Consider the following 10,555-nt stretch of genomic DNA (forward strand, 5'->3'; position numbering starts at 1 on the left):
TATATATAGATTTAATGCTCATTAATATATTACGATTTTTAATGTGTGCTACTTTATATTGTAGCATGTATTTATTTTTTTATTTAAAAGTTTTAAAAATAAATATTATTTTGAGTTACACATTTGAATGAATGAGAAATTTTATTATATAATCTTAAAAATAAACTTATCATTAAATGTTAGACTTTTAACTAATTTATATCAAATAATGCTTATTTTAACTTATTTTTCTTTTTTTACCCCTCTCATATTAATAAGGCTAATTAGGATTTTTACTCCCTGAACTTTGACATGTACCAAATCATGCCCCCTGAACTTTTAAGGTCATTGAAAATGCCCCCTGAACTATTGAGATTGTTGGATTTAAGGACTTTTTTCTAATTTTAGTAAAAAACTCTAACATGGATGAAAGTTCAGGAGGCATAATTTAATACATGTCAAAGTTCGAAGGGCATGATATGGTAGATATCAAAGTCTGGGGAACATGGTTTAGTACATAAAAAATCATTGAAATAGTAAAATTGAATAAAATTAGACAAAAATCCTTAAATCCAACAATCTCAATAGTTCAGAGGGGCATTTTCAATAGCCTTAAAAGTTCAGGGAGCATGATTTGGTACATGTCAAAGTTCAGGGGGCAAAAATCCTAATCAGCCTATTAATAATTACATTTTAAAAAAAAATTCTCTCTAACTCACTTATCTGATATCTCTATGCTTTCTCTTTCTATTTTTTTTAAGAAAAAACCCTATTAACAACCACGACGGTCGGCGGAGATTCCACTAAAATCATGAGCCACGCACAATAACCGTACGAAACTCGTTGCACTAACAATAATGGTTAAGTATTTTACACAATAATTTTTAAAACATTTTGAAGAGTATGTTCTTATATTTTTTTTTTTACGAAATGGCAGAATCTGATTTTTCCGGTGAGATCTGGATTTTTTACATTATATCGATAATATGTCGATGTTTTATCGATGGTAAGCTTACCAAGGTTGGAGAAGACTCTTATCAACAATTTTTCAATGGTAGATTGATGGTTTCTCGATGATTTCCATAGTTATGTGAATTTTTTATTTTTTATTATCATTAATTAAAAGTTCAAAAATTGATAATAAATATATTTTTATGTATATATAATGAAATTTTCCTTTGAAAATCCATCCTATGAGGCTATGACCACACTCTAATATCTTTTAGAGTATCTCCAATATAGAGCTATAAATGTGGTGTACTGCCATTTTTTAGAATATTTGGCAAAAAATTAACTCCAATGGTAATGTAAAATGTGTGTCAAATTTGGCCCTAGCTAAAAATTATGCTAAATTTTAGCCCACAATAAATGATACCTTTTTTAAATTAACTATTTGTTGCTCATTAATACTATTCATTAATAAAAAAAAATATTTTTATATTTATATGTTATTTGTATATTTTCAATGAATATTAATGGTATTGATTTTTATAACTAATTTACACATTGTGCATTGGAGTACAAATACAAGAATTGAGCCAAATTTAACTCAAAATATATACCATCCATTAGAGATCTTCTTATGGGCAATTGAGATTTTGCCACTTAAGCTAAGTGATTATTGTAGCATGTAATAATTAGTGTTGTACATAAAGTTTTGTAAACCACCCAAACCGAATAACCCGCCCAAACCAAACCGACATAACCTAACGAATAATGCAAACCGAATAACCCGACGAATTTATAACCCGCACAATCTTTATATTGGGTGGGTTGAAAATAATACCAATCTACCCATTCAACCCGAACTAACCCGACCAACCCGATTAAGAAAATTTTATATATGTATATATGTTTTATTATATATATATATTTACATATCAAATAATTTACATACACATTTAAAAAATATAAAATTCAAACTACTATGTTTTTTTATAATAGTTGATTTAAACTTTGAATTCAATTTATATATATTTGTCTTATCATCAAAATTAACTAAAATATAATAATTAAATGTAAAAAAACAATATTAGTTGTCGGTTTGGGCGGGTTAATCCGACTAAACCAACCAATTTTATTGGACGGGTTATTAATTTTTTTTTCTTAATTGGACGGATTGTATTTATATTTTTACAACCCGAATTTTACATTGGGTTGAATAAAATATAACATAAACCGACTAAACCAACAAACGTACACCCCTAGTAATAATAGTGAAAAAAAAAAACTAACAAATATTTTTTAAAAATATTAAAAGGCACTAATAATGTAAAATATCTTATTGTTATTAGGTGTAATTAATAATTTTGTATATTTTAATTTAATCATTATTATAAAAAAAAAAATATTAATAGTTCATAAAATATCATAGTGATGATATAACCAATATCAACGTTCAATATTTTTTATTTAAGAAAAAACAATGATAATAATAACAACAAGTAATCTAATTTGGCTTTTTTTTGAAGGATAATGTGGCTGCTTTCAATTAGTCTTTTTCTTGCAAAAAAGAACAAAATGTTGGCTGCTTTAAATAAATAAATAAATAAATAATAGTAGTAGATTTGAACCAATGAAGAATGGAGCTTTTGTTTGAAAAGTACCCCTCCTATAATAATTATTAGGCACTTTTATTTATTTATTGCTCAAATCAAGTATTGAAAGTACTTTTAATCTTTTTATGAATATAGAGAAAAGCTTGCCATTATTAATTTTTTTTTAAAAGTTTATTTTAATGGAGATAAGTTTTTAATCATAAAAAATTTTTAAGTTTCATATTCTTATAAGTCTGTTGGTTATCTTTTTAACAGAACTATTAGTTTCTCCTTAAATATTACGCGTTGATACTAAAATACGGTATACGTCCTTAAAAATTTATTTTGATGTAGATTAGCCTTCAATTTCAAAATATTGTGACAGTACTAGCCCAAGTTGAAGATTCTCGTTAGTCTGTATGTACTTATTTTTGAACAAGAGAGTTTGCTCAAAAAAAAAAAAAATCTAAGTAAAATTTGAACTAGAGAAACTAAGATCAAAAAGGGGCCACCAAAACCCACCACCCACTGGAGATGGAAATTAGCGGAACAGATTCAGGGAGAGGGTCAGAGCAAGGTGCAGCTACTTAGGATTTTTGGAGTTTTTTTTTTTGTAATTGTTTTTTTAGGGTTTTTCGCACGGGATCGTTGAATGGAATGAAGAAGAAAATGGAGATGAAGGAATGATACTTGTCGACAACAAGCTTCCACCACCAAAAAGGCAGTGGTGAATAAGTTTTATATATATAATGTTTTTTAATCTTTAATAAAATAAAATGAAAAAAAAAATAATAAAGTGGAAATTTTAAGAACGGCAAAACAAAACTGTTAAATTGGGTACCTACGGACTAACGAGATATTTTTGTGACTGGAATTTATCTATATTAAAGTAAATTTTTTGAGGATTTATCTGTATCAAAGTAAAAAATTTGGGAACTTATGTCGCAGTGTAATATCAACATGTGATATTTTAAAGGGAATTAACGGGTCTTTTAAAAAGAGAAAAAGACTTATAAGAATGTCAAGCTTGTAGATTATTGTGGCTATTTTTTAAAAGGGAAATTTGATTTTCTATACTTACATATACCTAATATTTTTTTCCCTAAACTAATACTTTTCTACATTGAAAATATATAACCACTTTTTTAAAACCCTAAAAATACCCCTCTCGAAAACTCAAATCCTTTCTACATTGAATTTTTTTTTCAATTTTTCTGGGCTTTTAAAGGGTCGGGTCCGATGGGGCCCGATATTGTCTGATGCCCGTCTGATGGGGCATTTTTTTGGGGTTTTGAAGTCGGGTCCGATGGGCCCGATGCCAATTTTTTTTGGGTTTTAAGGTCGGGCCTGATGCCCGTCCGATGGGGTTCGATGGGCCCATCGGACCCCGACCTTAAAAACCTAAAAAAAATTGGTTTTTGTGCGGTACCGTGCGGGTCTCGATCGGAGTGGTCTGATAACGGTGCTGGTGGCGGTGGGTGGTCGTCCGTCGTCGTGCGGTGCTATCGGTGGCGGTGGGTGGTTGTCCGTCGTCGTCGGAGGTGAAGCCGATGGTGGTGGGTGTGGGTGTACCGTGAGAGAGAGAGAGAGAGAGAGAGAGAGAGAGAGAGAGAGAGAGAGAGAGAGAGAGAGAGAGAGAGAGAGAGAGAGAGAGAGAGAGAGAGAGAGAGAGAGAGAGAGAGAGAGAGAGAGAGAGAGAGAGAGAGAGAGAGAGAGAGAGAGAGAGAGAGAGAGAAGAGAACTTTTGAGCCTTTTGTAATGTGGTCATATATGACCAATTTTAATAATTATGGATTTAGGAAAAAATTTTAAGGTATTGTAAGCATGAAATTTCAAATTTCCCTTTTAAAATTATAGACTTATATACATTAAAATAAACTTTTTAAAGATTTTTACTGTAATTTTAATTTTCATTTTACCTTTTGTTTTAAGTGTAACACGTGTACAATAATAAACATGCATGGCTTATCAACAAATATTAGATGAGATATAAAGAATTATATCATATAATAACTTTAGAAAATAGGTGTAGAGTCATGAAAAATATCTCTACATATAAATATTTTTCTCATTAAATTATGTGTTACTCTATTATTTAATATTAATAATTAATTAATTCTTTTTATATTCTTTTTTATTTTTTTAATAATAATTTAGTGACCCCTAATAAAGAAAGTTAACTAATATTTAATATTGTGGATCTTTAAGCCTCATTTACTAAAAAGTCTTTAAATAAAGTGTCTTACATGTAATTTTTTTTTTATTGAAACACTTATGCAATATTTTTGTTTTGATATATAGTGAAACTTAGAGATTAAATATTATGAACACATTGGACATATAAAATTAAGGTTTTAATGAATCAAATTATACTAATTTTTTTTACCACAAGTCATATGACTTTCGATAAATATTAGTAACTTTCTTTATTAGGGGTCACTAAATTATTCAAAAAAAATGAAAATAATATAAAAGGAATTAATTAATTATTAGTATAATATAATATTTTGACACACATATTGAAAAAAAATATATATATATATATATATATTTGTATGTACATACATTTTTTGTGTGACTCTACTTAAGCATTATCCAATAACATTTTTTTTTTGTTCCATAAGAAAAATGGTATAAGAATGAAAGTTTAACTTAAGATCATGGGAAGATCACTCTAATTAATAAACCCTTATTGATGTAAATTAAATTAATGCAACGATAATTGGTAATATTATATGTTTGATAATATGTATAATTATATTAATAAAAATTACTAAAATAATATCATTTTAAATATATTTATATATATATAAGTTACAATAATTTTTATCATTTTTTTATTTGAATAAGTTACAAAATTCTCCAACATGATCTATAGCTAATTCAAGTCAATTAATTCAAACAACAAAATGATAAAAATTCACTTATTAATACAAAACTATATAATCTAAAACTATATATGATCATGATAAAGTGATAATTAAGTAAAAAATAAAATACGTACATGTAATTTTATTTTTTGTGTACATGATATTTTAGGTTTTGCTCCCATTATTAAAACGTAAGTAAATTGTGTTATTTAGGTTTGCTCCCCATTATTAAAACGTAGCAAGCAAATATTGTGTTATATATTAGGGTTTGCGGCCATGCATCATTGACTCATCATGATCATGCTCCTCACTTTGGGAAGTTTGGGAATGAGCGTCACCATATCCTCCACCGCCATAGCCTCCTCCATAGCCACCACCCGAACCATACCCGCCACCTGGTCCAACTCCAACTCCAAAACCCCCACCCTTTTCTCCTGGACCAAAGCCAGGACCAAAACCCCCACCCTTTTCTCCTGGACCAAAGCCAGGACCGCTCGGGCCAAAACCTCCACTACCCTTTTCTCCTGGACCAGAGCCAAATCCACCACCCGAGCCAAAACCACCACCAGGGCCAAAACCACCACCACCACCACTCGAGCCAAAACCAACACCAACACCAACACCAACACCACCCCCACTTGATCCTGCTCCATAACCACTAGTAGTAAGTCCTCGAGCCTTATCATGTTCAACGTCATGATGATGATAATCATGAGAATTATGTAACATGTTGTCCATGTTACCGTTGTTCATCATCATCATCATTTGATCATCTCTCAAAACCCTCCCTTCTCTTCCAGCTTCAATAGTTGCATGGCGAAAGAAGACGAGAGCCCACACAACCAAACTAATCATCGTCATGTAGGTACCTTGACGAAAAATGAATTAAGTAGAAGAAGAGAGACACAAAATATAAGGATCACATTACAAATATTAATTGAAAACAAATTTTGTTAATAAAGATATCATAAAATCTTATTACCTTCCTTTGGCCAAACTGTCCTACGACTTGTGATGAAGTGGATTAATAAAATAAATATATGTATTGTAAAGATTACAAATTTATGGTTTAAAGTTTAAGGTCTCCTTATTTTATAGGCAGGAGTGATGATTTTGGTGGTAGAGGAGACTTGCATGATTTTGGTTATTGAGTTTCTTTTGCTATAAGGTTTATATTTAGTGAGACAATTAATGCATGATTTTGTGAAGTGTGTGAGCTTCTGAGTATGGTGGCAAAGAAAACTTGCATGATTTCATCATGACATAAGTATATGTAAATGTTAAAAGGTATTATTGGTGCTTGATACCTTCCTCGGTCTCATACTGCTATTGGTGTAATTAAGTATCGGATCTCATATAATTTAAAATAGTAGCTTTTAAGGAATATCGCTAACCAATCATAGGGTGCCACCTATAGAAGGTGTTGAGTGTTAGGCTATTTTTATCCTATTGTTCGGATCATTTTTAAAATTAATTTTTTTTCTTCATTATCACTTTTTAAAACAGAATTACACTTTTTCTTTGTTTCAAGTTTCACACTTAGAATGTATAAATTGGTCGAATTTAAAAAATACAGTGATCTATAAAATAGAGAAAATTTAACAAGAAAATAAAACTAAAACTTCAAGCCTATATTCGACTATATTCTAGTCAGATTTTGGAAAAGTTCAAAGTACAGAGTTTTAGATATTTTTTTCAGCTTTCTAACGCATCCTAAATCAGTTCATTTAGAATTTGTATCTGAAAGTTATGCATAGGGGTGTTCATCCAATCCAATCCGCATTATTTTGCTCATAGTGCATCTGATCCGCACTAAGTGTGGATTTTATTTTTTGGATCCAATCCAATCCGCACAATAGTTCAAATCCAATCCAATCCGCAAAAGTGCGGATTGGATTGGTTATTTTTTAATATTAAATTATTTAATATTTATGAAAAAAAATATTTTTTTCACATAACTAGCAACAAAATAAAATAAATTATAGTCATTTTATCTCCAACAACACATTAAAATAAATAAAATAACAAATAATAAATTCAAAAAAAGAAAAAAAAAATTATGTGTAAAAAATATTTAATTTTATTTTAAATTGTATGTAAAAAAAATATATAAGAATATAATATACATTTGATCTATTAAATTTTTCAATTGTATTATATGTATTAGACTTTTAAATTATTATTATTTTTACATTAAAATATTATTTGTATATATAAGTTTTTAATTTTTTTATAAATATGTGTGGATTGGATTGGATCGGTTACTTTTACATGTCAATTAACATCCAATCCGCACAAGTGCGGATTTTGAATTTTCCAATCCAATCCAATCTGCACAAGTGCGGATATCCGCACTTTGCGGATTGGATTGGATTGGATCGTGCGGATTGGATTGGATCAGTTATTTTATGAACACCCCTAGTTATGCATATTCAATTGAGAGAAATCAAAGTAGAAAAATGAATTGTGGTCGCAGCGAGCCCATGGTTGGTTGTGACTAATTATCGTCACGACGAGAAGTATTGTGGTCGGGACGAGGAGCTTTGGCAAAATCAAAGTTTTAGACTCACTACAGTGGTTGCGACTAGACTATATGTGGTCGCAGTGATGTCTTCGTACGAGACATGGGCAACTTCGTCATTTCTTAATTTTGGGCGGAAAAACTCTATTTTAATGAAAATGGTCGCGAATTTTAGAAGGGATTGATAGAATAGAACACTAAAAACACAAGAAGAAGAAGCTTGGAGTGAACGTGGGTGATCCGTGATAATTCTCCGTCTAGTTTCCTTCTCTTCTCTTGATTTCTTATATTTTTATCTATGCCTAGTTTAATTATAGATTTGATTATGAGTTAAACTCTTAATTTAGGAATTTAATGGATGTTGTCTGAGATTATTTCATGAGTTAATATTAGTTAATTTCATTGATTGTATGATTTATTCATCTTTGTATTTATTACATGTTTAATATGATCTTAATGTGAAATATGAAAATTGAATGATAGGAATATTCTAAATGAATAAATATAAGTTTTGATGTGAAACGAAAATATTTACCAGTGAGAATGATTCTGATATGTTGACAAAGATTTTGCCTAAAGAAAAACTTAAAGCTTGTAGACGAAGAGCGAATTTAGTTGATCCCACTAACTGAGGTGGAGTGGGAAATTTGTTGGGTCCACCACATTAGTGGGCTTGGACCAATTAAGAGCTTAAGGCCCAAACTAAATGAAACATAAAAAGAAAGAAAGGAAAAAAAAAAAGTAGAATGTAGACTGTGTGTTGTGGAGAACAAGTAGCAGTAGAAGAAAAAGAAAGAGAAAGGGAAAGAAAAGAAAAAAGGGTTTTGTTATTTTGCATTGAAGATCAAATTGTTGATTTTTCATCTACTTTAGCTCAAATTTTGAGTAATGGGTGGTGAATTCTTTCAAGATGCTCTATCAATCTACCGTTCTGATTTGACGATTGTTCTCTCTAAGGTGCTCTTCTACAATACTCACTTGGTGAAACCCATAATTGTTCTGTGTGTCCATATTTTGAGATGATAATGATAATGATTGTATTGATAATACAATATTGTTTAATCTTGATGTTATTGTGAGTCTCTAGTTTTACTAGAAAAGAACTTTGTAATCTCATTATTGAACTTTAGTGATAGTAGATGATTTGAGTGGACTATGATCCCATAGTTTTTTTTTGCTTTAGATTTTTACGTAAAAATCTTGGTGTTTTACTTTTATGATTGGTTTGTGTATGTTATATTGTTTGTAGTGTTTTGGTTGATATTTGATGTTTCTTATTTTTAATGTTTGATAAGTATCTTATTTTTGACATACAAAGAGAGAAAATATTATGATTAATTGTAATAGGTTTTTTCAACAAGAGAATCAGTAGATACTTTTGGGATATCAATCAATGAGGGTTCTGCCACTTCTTTTACCAAGTTACTGTCAATGATCTTAGTCTTGCTCTGCCCTATTTTCGTTTTCCTAGCCCAAACACGGCATTTGTCCTTATCAGAAGCACTAACATTGTGCCCTTGGTTTGTCTTGAATTTGGCGCAAACATCCATAGTAGAAGATTAGAAATTGTTAACTTCTGCCTCTGCTTCTAATTTTATAGCCTAGGAATGAATCGCAACTTTCTTTGGTTCTTCAAACTCAATCTGTAACTCCACATCCAACTCCAAATTAGAGTGAGAATTACGGAAATTCTCATTCTGATTTGCTTCTTCTTGGATTAGAGAGGGCTCTAGTTAGTTTGAGACAACTCTCATGGTTTGGATTGCAAGCTTCTAGAATTCTTTTTTCGCCTTTTCATGGAGCGAGAAGAGAAAAATGGCACGCCAAGAGAGAATAGAAAATCTTTAATTAATAGTACTAAAATTCAATTTTTTTAAGAGTTTTGGTGGAGTCCTCCGCAATAGTGAAGGTAAAGTGGTTGCTGCAGTTACTTCTCCACATACAGGAGGTGGAAATGCGGCCATTTTCGAAGCAAAATCTCTCCTCCATTCGCTTCATTGGTACATCGAAGAGAATTTTTATATTCACCAGGTTAAAACTGACTGCAAGACCATCACAGATGCTCTTGCTGCCACCAAGGAGGACATTTCTATCTTCAGAGATCTCATTATGCAAATCAAGTTTGCTTTAGCTCACTTTCCTAATGTCTCCATCACTTATCTTAAGTAATCCGTTAATATTTTTATTAACAAATTGGTAAAATTGGTTTTGGGGTTATAAGAAGCTTCTATTTTGGATTGAGAATAACCCTTACAATCTTAAAGATCTTCTCTTCCTTTAAGGGCATCCTTCCCTACAAAAAAATCAATAAAGCTAAAATTATTTGATGGAACAATAATAATGTTTCACTAGTCGATATAGCAATAAATAATCACCTCTTTCAAAATGTACTTCGTCTTAAATTTAGATACCCTTCATTGATTATTATTATTTTTTTTTTTATAAACATCATTTATTATTGTTAGCCTCACTTGTAATAAATAAATAAAATATAACAAAAAAAATTATGTATACAATAAAAAAAAACGACCGACCACCTCATCAAAAGTAAATAGGATATAAAATAATTAATATTCTTAGGCTTCGGTGCTTGATTAATGTGGTTATTAAAAAATATATATTAAATAAATGGTATAATCCATAAAAAT

The 10,555-nt window shown here is 30.2% G+C and overlaps 1 protein-coding gene across 1 annotated transcript; it reads right to left on the minus strand.

The window, feature by feature from the left end:
- Nucleotides 1–5,412: 5,412 nt before the first annotated feature.
- On the minus strand, nucleotides 5,413–6,760 carry LOC115717719 (uncharacterized). Its single transcript, XM_030646701.2, has 2 exons — nucleotides 6,369–6,760; nucleotides 5,413–6,255 (listed from the first exon to the last, which is right to left on the minus strand). The coding sequence occupies exon 2, from the start codon at nucleotides 6,245–6,247 to the stop codon at nucleotides 5,648–5,650; it is 600 nt and encodes a 199-aa protein (XP_030502561.2). The 5' UTR covers nucleotides 6,248–6,255; nucleotides 6,369–6,760; the 3' UTR covers nucleotides 5,413–5,647.
- Nucleotides 6,761–10,555: the final 3,795 nt, after the last annotated feature.

Source organism: Cannabis sativa, chromosome X, assembly GCF_029168945.1.
Source record: "Cannabis sativa cultivar Pink pepper isolate KNU-18-1 chromosome X, ASM2916894v1, whole genome shotgun sequence".
NCBI classification, from domain to species: Eukaryota; Viridiplantae; Streptophyta; class Magnoliopsida; order Rosales; family Cannabaceae; genus Cannabis; species Cannabis sativa.

Coding starts and splice junctions, on each gene's coding strand:
- LOC115717719 (XM_030646701.2), bottom strand. CDS start 6,247: ATGACGATGATTAGTTTGGTTGTGTGGGCTCTCGTCTTCTTTCGCCAT.